The sequence below is a fragment of the Corvus cornix genome, chromosome Z (genome assembly GCF_000738735.6).
Source record: "Corvus cornix cornix isolate S_Up_H32 chromosome Z, ASM73873v5, whole genome shotgun sequence".
NCBI classification, from domain to species: Eukaryota; Metazoa; Chordata; class Aves; order Passeriformes; family Corvidae; genus Corvus; species Corvus cornix.
Genome location: NC_046357.1, coordinates 58,720,690 through 58,732,906, shown reverse-complemented (window position 1 = coordinate 58,732,906; position 12,217 = coordinate 58,720,690). Strand labels below are relative to the sequence as shown.

At 40.3% G+C, this 12,217-nt stretch overlaps 1 protein-coding gene across 2 annotated transcripts in view; it reads left to right on the top strand.

Annotated features, from left to right (window-relative positions):
* Window positions 1-12,217, top strand: part of CCDC171 (coiled-coil domain containing 171) — a 158,950-nt gene that overhangs the window by 114,441 nt on the left and 32,292 nt on the right. For both annotated transcript variants that reach the window (XM_010392976.3, XM_010392975.4), the window contains exon 23: window positions 1,281-1,412. In XM_010392976.3, the coding sequence (XP_010391278.2) occupies window positions 1,281-1,412 (132 nt within the window). The remainder of the gene's footprint in view (window positions 1-1,280; window positions 1,413-12,217) is intronic.

The window sequence follows — 12,217 nt, the reverse complement described above, 5'->3', positions numbered from 1 at the left end:
TTTATATGTATTTTGTATATATCTAGTATATGTTTTAGTATATATTCAGTATATGTTTCAGTATTAGACTGTGTATTAGGTCATTAAAACAGTAAATTTTTTTGCAGTACTCACTATTGCTACTCAACAGATGAAGTGTATTCCAAATGAATAGATTTAATCTATTCATTTGTACTAACGTATATTTGTACGTGTGTCTATCCATCTGTATTAGAATAAAATCCGACTGCTGGGATCTCCTGGAGGCGGACGTTGTAATTTTTGTATTAAACAGAATGAAAAATGGGTGTGTGGCATCGTATGGTGTGTGAACATAAGTGGCGTGCCTGTGGAAGTTGCGCGTTAAATACGCATAATCGCCTGTCCATGCTGGTAGACTCACGACATGTTGCGATGTGCAGCGCAGGGCCGCGTTTCCAGGAGCGGCCCGGCGTTCCCGCTGTGCCGCGCCGTGCCCGCGGACAAGAGCGCGGGCGGCGCTCCGCGCGCGGCCGGCAGGTGGCACTGCGGCACCAACGGCGCGCGGGCGGCCCGGCGGCTCGGGCTGCGCGCGTCCGGCTGCCCGACACCGCCCGGACATGGCCTGTCTGGGCTTTGTGCAAACCCTCGCCTGCCCGCTCCGAACGGCACCCTTAGAAACTGCGCGGAAGTCGATTAATACCACTTAGTGCGTTATGCCTTACACCGAGTCCGCAATAAGCTATCTAGTAACATTTTTCCTTCGGCCCTCCCGCCCCCCCGCCCCCCGGCCCCCCATTAATTGGAAAGCTACAGGTTAGTTCATTTTGCTTTGTTTGTGGATTATTCATTTTATTCTGACTTTTAACTGAGTTGTTTCTAAATGAACCTTATTCTGGAGGACTGATACCATAGTAGACAGAATCCACATGCCAGCTTCTCATTGATGTGATCACATGAACTTTTTAATTTCACAGCTTATGTTTGTTTCCGTTAGAAGTACAATTACTGTTTCTTTTCTTATGAGGTTTTTACAGGCGACAGATCTGTGAAATGTATACGCCAGCTGGGCTACAGAGCCCTTAGTGTCTTTTCTTCTCATTTCAGACCAGGGGAAGATGCTTTTTCTTCTTAACATTCTCTCCCAGCACTCTGAATTAGAGATTTATTTGCAACGAAAAATCAATTAGTCCTAAATTTATTCATGGATTTCAGGTCCAGCGATCAATGCAAGTCCACTCAGTGGGCTCAAGGGGACCCAGTTCATCCCAGTTAATGTGTCTGAAGGGGAATTACCATTGATGCTGTTTTTTTCCCTTTAGGTCAGAGATCAGGCCTTACTGCCGTGTACTGCAGCAGCCACGAATGACTTCACCCTGGAGCTACCCAAACTGCACCTGGAGACCTTTTCAGAGGAAAGGCTGAAGGGCAGGCCAGAGGCTGCAGCATTTCAGGTTGGAGTATAAAATAATCCTGTTTCTTGTTTTCATTTTTTGCAACTGAGAACAAGAAGCTAGACCACTCTGAATGTTTGGAGAACAAAATGCTTCAAAACTATTGCAGTCAACAGTTGAAAAAGAAATAATTTTCATATAAACCATTGGACGTGGTATTTCAGAGATGATGTGAACTTTTAATTTTGCAGGTATAATGTTAAATAACTGACAGAGATATGACCATGGAAAAACACAAATTCTGTATTTGAAAATTAATATCACCCTATCCTATCCCCTTTTCCTCTGCTTAATTTACGCAAGATAAATAGAAATTAAAAATGGGGGAAAAAAAGGACAAGATTTTTATGCTGCTACTTGGTCAGTACCAGATTCTTTCATATTTCAGTTTCAGAACTAACAATGATATTTAGCACTCACAATTTGAAAGAAACTGCTATTTGGAATACTTTAGTATAGAAGCTATTTTGTTTAAATACTTTTTAAATACTTGTATGTTTCAAAATACTAACTTCATTAGGAGGAAACTGGGGAAAAGAAATTAACTGAAAATGTACATATTTTCAGCTCTGAAAATGGATTCTGTGCAATGCCTCCTTATTGTTTTTAAGTTTGTTATGTCTTCTTCTATACAAACTATGCTTTAGTCTTTATAGCTGTGCAGAATACATTTTTGTTAAAAGCAGAATATTTTGTTTTCCCAATGAGAGAACAAAAGGAAGAGTGAGTACATTCTTCTTTCATTGTGGTCTTCTATCTGAATCAGTGAGAGTAAAGGTAGTCAAGTAAAGTGCAAGGATGTTAGACAATGCAAATATTGTATAATATGTATACTTTTTCATAGTAACCTTTTTAAATTGATTGTAGATTTTCTGTTCTACACGCAGTATATAGTTGCAAAACCAAACATTCAAGAAAGGCAGATTCTAAACTGGAAATTTCTCACTGTTGCCCTTTTGCATGCATGTCTTTCAATATGAAAAAGATTTAAATTATGTGTGTATTATCATGTTTCCATAATAAAGTAGTAATATGTAACACTGTGAGATTCTCATGCACCTTAGTAAGCACAGCTGCACATCTCTGGCAGAGGGTAGGTTGGAAATGCCTCTCCATACAGTGATGATCACTTTTAAAGCTGCATGAAAAGCTCCACAGGTGCATCTTTTTTCAAAGAAGCTGTCATGGAAATCACCGGCTTTTAAATATTACTTTTCTAATTCAGGAGCCTGTTTGGTGATATCTGCTTCTGTTCTTTTGTCTCATCCCAACTTCCATTCTTTTTTGACCTTCCAAGGATTGCAGAAGCATTTCCAAGGCAGCCTATTTCATCTTTATTTCTAAGAAGATTACAAGAAACAGTAGTATAAAAAGTTGCATTTCACATTTGTACAGAGTACTTATTTGTGCTATAGCTAGCACATAGTAATGTATGTGCTGCACTGATAGTGCAGTGATGTAAACCTACTTTTTATTTACCTGACAGCTTCAGTTACACTTGGTTACTCTGTGCGTACACAAACAGCTCCAATGGTTCAGTTTGTATCACTGTAAAGTTCCTTTTCTTCTTCCCTTTATCCTTTTTCCTTTCCCTTCTTTTCCTTCCCCTTTGCTCCCTCTCCCTAGTTACATAGTGCTTTTTTGATAACTTTCTAAGCACACTGTAGAGATTTTCTTGTAAAATTTTCCTTTCATATCTGGGAGTCAGCTAATTGATTTTAATTTCATGCAAAACTACATTAAGAGCAATCTGGTAATCTTGAACAAGGTAAACAGTGAGTAATCACTTTATGGACACTTCTCTTTAAAACCAGTGGAATTGTTTGCATACATGTTCTCTAGACCTGCTATAGTTAGTCTGTGATAAGTACAACTCCGTTAAAGACCGTATTATCTGCAAGGGTTAGACATCAGGATTTTTCTCCCAAGTCTAAATTTATTGGTATTTGATGGTATATTTTTTTAAATTGCATGAAAAATTAAGATCTTAAATTAGGCAGTGTGATAGGGATGAAGCACTGGCTATCAGAACTGGTGAGTACTGACAGAAGATGACATTGTTCTATTTTTATTATTCATGCATCCAGTTTGTAGTAGGTGGCTGAAATCAGTAATTAATTATATATTCATTGGTCCGAGCGTATCACTTCTTCATCATAGGGAAGTGGTATGCATCTTTTAAAGAATTGTATGCTCCAGCTTAGACCTTTAGGTAATGAAATGAAATACTTGGACACACCATTCTGTATATCTTCTCCAAAGCCTGCACTTTATGAAATAGCTCCTAAATTGCAAGGTTATGTAGTAGGTTGAAATGTTAAGTTATGCAACAAGAATATCCTTGTACTGAGCATCTTCTAAAGCCCCATGCAAGTAGTGAAAGTATGACTTAATTTGTAGGCATTTGTTAAATTCTTGAGGACTGCAGCAGAATTACTATAGTAGTTTGAAAATGTCACTTCAGCTGGATAGGTAATGGAAAAGGTGCAATATTTCTAAGGTTAAAATTAGATTGCTATAGCTTTGAAACAGTCTCACCAGATATTTAATTGCTGTAAAGAATGTTAAGTCACAAAGCTGTGCCGTTTGCTACTTAAGTTAGAAAGTGGAACATTATAGTATTGTTTTCAAGCACCTGAAACACAATGAACACAGGATTTATGGTGTGCTGTTCTGGCCATGCTGGAATGTTCCTACTGGAGACAAAAATTGGAACCATATATGAAGCCTCCTATGAATATAGGATACAGAGTTAAAAAGGCAACTAAAATGACATGGTATTGCCAATCCTAGTAGCCTTGCTTGGCAGATGACTATTTAAATTAACCAGTAAAGGTTATCAGCTCTTTATAAAATACAAAATTCAATTGTGTTACATCTTTAGAATGAGGTTAAGGTTACTTAATAATCTTAACACTCTCTTCTGAAATAGTTTTTTTTGGCTCACAGAAAAAGTGGGCATTCAGGACACTAATTCTGAATTGTCTCAAGTACTTCTACATCAAATATGTAATTGATACTATGCCAAACATTTCTACCTAAAGACAGTTCATAAAGCCCCCAAATAAATCAGATGAGATTAAAATGTTTATGTATAAATAATTAAGCACCAGTATATTATCACTGTATGTTTCTTCTGTTTGGAGAGGTAGATGCAGAAGGATAGAAACTGGTATGAAAGAAACTTCTTTAAGCAAATTTAGGTACCTCAGACACATACGTTAATGTTATGTTTTAAAGGAATTATAGTTGATTTATGCTAAAACGGCTTCTAAACATTTATCAGCATGATCCAACCTATCTGAAGACATGACTCCAGATACTAGTTGAGCACACAAAAGGAACAAGAAAAGGAACAAGAAAAGGATCTGGGAGTGCTGGTCGACAGCAGCTTAACACAGGCCAGATGTGCCCAGATGGCCAAGAAGGCCAGTGGCATCCTGGCCTGGATCAGCAATAGTGTGGTCAGCAGGACCAGGGCAGGGATTGTCCCCCGGTATTCAGCACTGGTGAGGTCAGACCTCAAATCCTGTGTTGAGTTGTGGCCCCTCCCTCACTCAGTACAGGACAGACATTGAAGTGCTGGAAGATGTCCAGAGAAGGGCAACAGAGCTGGTGAAGGGTCTGGAGCACAAGTCCTGTGGGGAGCAGCTGAAGGAGCTGCGGTTGTTCAGCTTGGGGAAAAGGAGGCTCGGGGAACACATGTCCTAGTTTAAAGGACAGGTGTCTGCCAAGGAAGGCGGGAACCTCCCTTGGAATGGAAAATGTGACCCCCTTCCCTCCAAATTATTATAACTTTGAAATGATGGGACTTTCAGGCAAAGATACGGGAAAAGGAACAACAATTCTCTACTAGTATGTATATGGACAGCAAGGCAAACAAACAACAATGGCAGTGACAACAAACAAGGTTTCTAAAGGCAGCGCCTTCTCCATGCCTCCTGCCGGCCCCCCGCCATTCCTCAGGCGAGGGCCGGGGCCGCGCTCGCGCCGCGGCGGCACCGAGCGGAGCCGGAGGCCCGGGGGCGCCCCCTCGGCCGCGGGCGCTTTCCCGCCGCGCAGTGACGGCCGCAGCCGGCAGGGGGCGCTGGTGGCTCCGGGCCGGCCAGGGCAGCGGCGGTGATTCCCCCGTGCCGGCAGGGGGCGCTGCGGCGCGAGCGCGGCCCCGGCCCTCGCGTGGGGAATGGCGGGGGGCCGGCAGGAGGGATGGAGAAGGCGCTGCCTTTAGAAACCCACAGCGGCAGCTGGTCCCGGTGCCCCTCCGGATGGAGAAATGAGCAGCAGCAGGAACCTCGGAGGCTGGCACAGCAGAGGCGAGCGCACCCAGGGTGGCCAACAAACTGTAGCAAAGACTCCGGAGCTGTGCCACGAGCCGCGGGGTGTCCAGGCGGGCATGGGGTGTCAGGTTAAGTAAAACTGAAGCAGCGACACGAAACAGTGGGGCTGGACAGCGGCAAGGCGGGCTGTCACAGGAAGCTGCTGCAAGCAGCCAGGAGACGCTCCCTCCGGGAAGGGATCGGGGGTCAGGTCCCCTCCCAGTGAGGCTGGGTGTTGGAAAGTCCCAGTTCAACAGCTGCTCTTACGAGCAAATGCTCACCCACAGTAAGGAGAAAGCAGTGCAGGACAAAAACTCCACAGTGGCAGCAAATCCTCTGGGCAGCAACAGTCCACCCCAAAACCCGCACCTGTCCCACTCCGATCCCAGGAGAGAGAGAGCGAGGGGTGAGCCCAGCCCCTCAGCCCCCAGCCAGAATGTCACAGTATCTCTGCACTTCCCATGGGAACGCCCTTCAGCCAAGAGATGGCAGCAAACGGCACCCTTCGCCCTCCTCCCAGCCACATCCTTTGTCTCCCAGGTATCGTTGTTACGGTGGGAGAAAATTCCCTGAGAGAAAGATAAAAAAAGAAAAACCCTAACCTCCACGAACACCTCATTGCTCTCTACAGCTACCTGAAAGGAGGTTGTAGTCAGGTTGTAGTCAATCTCTTCTCCCAAGCAACTAACAACAGGACAAGAGGACATAGGGCTCAAACTGTGCCAGGGGAGTTTCATGTTGGACATCAGAAAGATGGTAAGGCATTGGAATGGACTTACCAGGAAGATGTTGGAGTCACCATCCCTGGAAGTGTTCAAGGAACAATTGTATGTGGCACTTAGTGCTATGGTTTGTTGGTGTCGTGGTGTTCGGTTAAGGGTTGATGATCTTGGAGGTCTTTTCCAACAGTAATGATTCTGTGATTCCTCCAGGTGGGTTTGAGATGGTTAAGTTTTCACTTTGTCTTGCCTGTCTCTGCCTCCATTTTTGTCTCTCTCTGCCCCAGACTCTCATGCTCTGCTGCCTGTCCATGTGTCCTCTCTGCACACTCTCCGCTGCACACATGCCCTCATGGGTGTGTACTTGCTGCTGTGTGCACACCAACCATGCACACCAGCTCTCTGGTGCTCTTGCTTTCCCTCTCACTGCATGCCTGCTCTCTCTGCCCTCCACACTCTTGAGCTTTCCTTCAGTCAATCTCTGCCTGCTACTCTGCCTGGGTCTTGCTCTCTCTTCAGCTTCCTGTGCCTCTTTCCCACTCTGTCTTGGTTGCTCTGAATCAGTCTTTCTGTCCCCACTGTTCTTCTGCCTCTCCCTCCCACCTGCCCCGTCTTGCTCCCTCTGTCTTCAGCATGTATCCATCTGTTCATGCAGGTTTCGGAAGTCCACATGGTATTTATATGTACTTCTTTGCCGTTCTTAGGTGTTTGGAGGTATAGTCAAGTACTGACTTATCTTCAGTGTTAGCATATAATCATTATAAATTTACAAAGAAGTAGGTTCTTACCATTTATGCATTCATGCATGATTTAGCCATGCATTATCTAATTGTGCTGTAGGTCCATTTTTTGTAATTAATTGGACAAACATAAATGTAGTTTTAGGAGCTTCCTAATTTGTATTTATTTTCACGTGTTTATTAATTTTAGATTTGCTTGATAGATTTGGTGAAAGATATGCATAGTTCTGCTGATAATTTTCCTCAAAATAATAAACACTTCCTCATTTCTGTGTTTGCTTGTCAATAAAAAAGTTCTTACCAAATTGAGGAAGCAAGTGATTTCAAAGGTAATATTATAATTCCGTCATTAGATTTTATCCTCTGCATAGGGCTTGTCTTTCAAACATAAATCAGTTCTGGTATGAGAACTTAATGAGATGAACTAATCGTAGAGCAGCTGCTTAAAAACTGTGTTATTAGTATTTTAAATCTTGTACTTCTGTTTTAAAGCTTTTTTCTTTTATTAAAATGGCTGCTAAAAGAAAAAAAATATTTTTCTCTCTTAATACTTCAGAAAAAAGAAATGTTTTTTAGAGAGTCTTAAAGGTGCAACATGCACACTCTTGTAGTGTTTTATTTTTACTTACACTGTTTCACCAGAGAAGGAGCTATCAGTGGTATTATAGAGGCCAGAATGCTGCCTCCTCTAGAATCAGATTGCTGGTTTTTGTCAGGTAAAACTGGATCTTCACTGTCTGGGTGTTCAGCAGCTTCTATCAACAGCAGCTGGGCTGCCCTCCCACCTCCAAAAGGACTAATTTCTTCTCCTCCTCTCCAAAAGGACTAATTTCTTATCTAGTGTCAAAATGTGGTTCTCCTGGACTGACCACAAGCCTATCTAAAATATACTGTTTAAAGAGAAGAATGATTCTTTATTACTCTACTGCTAATTTACACTTTCAGTTTGGGTTGAAATACTCATAAATAAGTAAATGTTTCAAAAGTATTAGAGTGGGGCAACACCTCTTGCAACCCTGACCTTTTGCACATTTTAATTTATCTAATATAAAGTAGGTATAGGACTTAAGCAATAACTGACAACTGAGTAAAGTCTGAATAACCAGACTGAGGAGTTGCAAAATGGAGAACTCTAATTTAATCTTCTTGAAAGTGTTCAGCTGGTGTCTGGAGTCATGTCTCCAGATAATGTTGTATCATGCTGCTAAATATTTAGAAGCCATTTTAGCATAATTCGACTGTAATTACTTTAAAACATAAGATTAATGTACATTAGGAAAATATTGTTTAAAACTTTAAAAAGCAAGACATCTTGTAAATGCCAGTGATGTTGGAAATTTGCTTTCTATAATTTGAATTTACTCCTTCTCCTTTCTGCCACTTAACTGCTCAACTTCCTTTCCTCTTCACAGCATTTGTTAGCAGTCTTTTCCTTGCTCTCCTCTATGGGCTCTCTCTCCTTTCCTCATTTCCCTGCTCCTTATCATTAGCCTCTTTCCCTCACTTTCTCAGCCACCCTTGCACTTTTTAATTTCTTCACTTGCCTTTCTTCATGCTACTAAATTAGGACAGGTTATATGAAGAACCTTCTCAGAGGGTGTTGTAGTTAACTGGGACACTCTTGCACTCCAGCCATGCTAAGTCTTGGCCTTATGGACCATAAATATCAAAGTCAGTGTCTGCAATCACCAATTACTGAAAGCTCTCTTTGTGCCTGTGACACTACTAACTCTTGTCCAGCTCCTTTCATAAGCACTATTAGTTTTGTAAATCTTCTCAGCTAAGATGATGATTGTCTTGATTATCTTGAATGCCAAAGCTAGTGTATAATCATTTAACCTTTCAGTAACCTTTCTCAATGGAAAGTTTTCTTTTTTGGCCCTATCAAGTAATCATGTAACTACCCATCTTTATCCACTTAGACCTTTTCATACATTTATATCTGTTGCATGTGGGCGATGTTTAAGGAATTACCTGTGCTAATATGCAAGGAAGCTCTTTAAGAACTGTGTAAAATACAATCTTAATTCACTAAGTTTATTTACTTAGTTTTGCTTCTGCTTGTAATCCTGGGATTTTTTGTTTCACTTGGTTACCAGGCTGCTGCATCTTATAGCAGGAAGTATCTTTCTTGTTTGCCACTCACTATTCTTTCATGAGAAAAATTACTCTAGAGTCATGGTGATCTCAATATGTATCCAAAGCTGCGTCAGTGAATAAGGGTGGACTCCTAATAGTTAATTGCAATAACAAAGCATCATTTAATCACAAAAGATATCAAATATAGTTTTCACAGCACCTTGTTAGGCAATTTTTTTTACTTCAGAAATCCCGTCTTTCAGAACTGCATGGGTTTATCTGTGCGCTGTATCTTCAGAAAAGGAGTAGTTTTAACAGATAACAACTGTGTAAATTTGTGACTGCATTTTTTTAGAGAGTGAGCAGTGTGTACCATTGTAACACAGACAAGTCCATTAAGAAGTGTTAGATGTTCAATTGTTGGTAATCATGTGGATTACAAATTAAATTCATGAAGTGAATACCAGGAAAGATTAGGAATTGTCTGGAGTCTTAAATTTTTTGTACTGGTTCTTTTAATTTCAAAAACTAAGAAAAAATGCTGAGCAAGTGAGTGTAAGCAATAGAAGTTAATAAAGCAGTAGACTTTATTACACAAATGTTTAAGTAGCAGACACAGAATCAGACTATTTTCTATTCTTAATTATATTTTAAAAAAAACCCCTTCAAATGCTGAAACTTTGTTTAGTCTTTTTTTTTTGCTTAACTGCTTAGTAGTCCATTATTATAAAACATATGTCTCCCTGTTATTTTTATCAACTGCTTACAGAGTAAGAAAAAATAATTAAATATTGCACTACATTTGTACAAGAATTTTGTAATGGAATCAAGGGAGACGTTTCTGCCCAGATATTGCATTTTGTTGGGCCTTGTAGTTAAAGACCTGGAAGAGGAAGGGTTATCAACAATTTGAGCGACTTTATTATGGCTTAGTGATTTGCTGATTGATTTCATTTGATGTCAGTTAAAGCTCTCTTAATGTCAAGCTTTCTTTGCATAATGCCTTGAAATAAAGACTGATGAAGATTTTTCAGATTGATGCTGCTTACATAAACTGACCCTGATTTGCCCTTCTGCATGACAATATAAGTGACAGCAGTTAGACAAAAATATAGCAATGAATATGCAACTTAAGGATTAAGAAAAATACGGTAAACCTTTCAGAATATAAAACTAGGCATAAAAAACAGGCTGTTCTCTTATTTCCACACTTTCCATGTATTGAAGAAATAGACTGGGATAGCATCCCAAATGCTATTGAAATTCGAAAAGGATAAGTTTTGAATGGATTAAAAGTTAAACTGTTTTGTTTTACCAGATTCTAACAATTTGTCACTAATTAATTTTGGTGGGGGGTTTGTTGGGTTTTTTTGGTGGTGTTTTGTTGTTAGTGGGTTTTTTGGATTTTTTTTGGTGGAAAGGGTTATATAAATTTTGGCTTATAAATGCACATATGTTATTAACTGCAAATTTTATTTTTTATATTGTTATTTTGCAGGAATCATAGCAAGCTATTTTGAAGCTGTCATCTTGATTTTTCATTAACTGACTTGATTGCTTGTCTAGTGACATATGTTGCTAGTATCCTAGGATCACAAATTCCAACATTATATTGGACTGTGAAAAGGACAAATTCTTGGGATTCATAAAATCTTTGCTATAGGGGTTCCAGGACTAATATGCTTTAAGTAGGGCACTCAGTACTTGTCCATTGCAGTACCCAATTTCATGATAGTATTTTAGAGCTCTCCCTTCATTATGGTCTCTCATTTTTGATCTCTCCCTGTTAGATGCAAAAAGGTGGTAAGAAATTAGGGGGTGAGGAGAGAATGGAGACAGCTGGAGGGTGCTCTAATTAATGGAAATAGGATGAATGTGGAACTGTTGTGTAAACCTGAATAATAAGGATACACAGCCTGCATGTTGGCAAGTTTACGTGCAAAGGATTGGATTTTTTATGGCTTTTAAGAACATAATATCCATGGAATGATAAAAATTTGTTTATCTTCCTGGAACTTTGATAGAACTTGAGATCCCTCTGGATTGCTTCAACGTCATGATCTTTTTTGATAAAAGAGCAGTTCCAAACTAAAGATCAGGAGGGAAGAGTAATCTCTTCCACCTGTGCGGGCAAACTTATGTTGTACATTTAATGCCTGTTTTTAGTTCTGATTTCTCTCTGTTAAGAGGCAGATTTTGTGTTCTTTAGTACCAGCACCCATTGGTGGATCCTCCTCTTCCTGATTCATCTTAATTGACAAATACTAAAGGGAGAGATCAGAGAGCAAAGCCTCCTGCCATTGCCACAGTGTATAGTGCCAGACTTTCCCTCTAGCCAGTTTTCCAATCTTGAATACTTTTGGTCTTGGATTAATATTGTGTGAGTGAAAGATTACAAGTTGAGATTTAAATTCCCAAGTTTTTACACATGCTGCAAAGACCACAGGACTGGGGTTTGAGCAGAGATTCCCCTACATGTCAAAACGTGATGTTTGCCTGTACCTTGGCAAAGGTCACTATCCTAGATGCCTGATTTTTTCTGCCTTTATTCCACATGAGACTTGTTGCAAATTTTACTCCTTTGGGAAATAGACTGTGGGACTGAATAAACATTTAATGCCTAGAGGGCACATAGAATAGCAGTAAACTGATTGTCCCTGTTTAAAAACAGCTTGGGCAGGGAAAATGACAAAAGAAACTCCAGAGTATAAGAAACAGTGCAAAAATGTCTCCCCAGCCTTCACCATTTTTTAACAGATTAACAGATAGACTTTAACAAATCAACAGATCTTCTGAAAAAAATTTATATTTGTGTTCAGCACCCATTTATTGTCCCATTGCTCTTTGAGCCCACATAAAGGTAAGAATTTTCACATGACTTGTGGAAAGGACTTCTGCAACTTAACAACACACTTTCTGAAAAACTGTTTATTAGGTTTGTTTTGAAAATG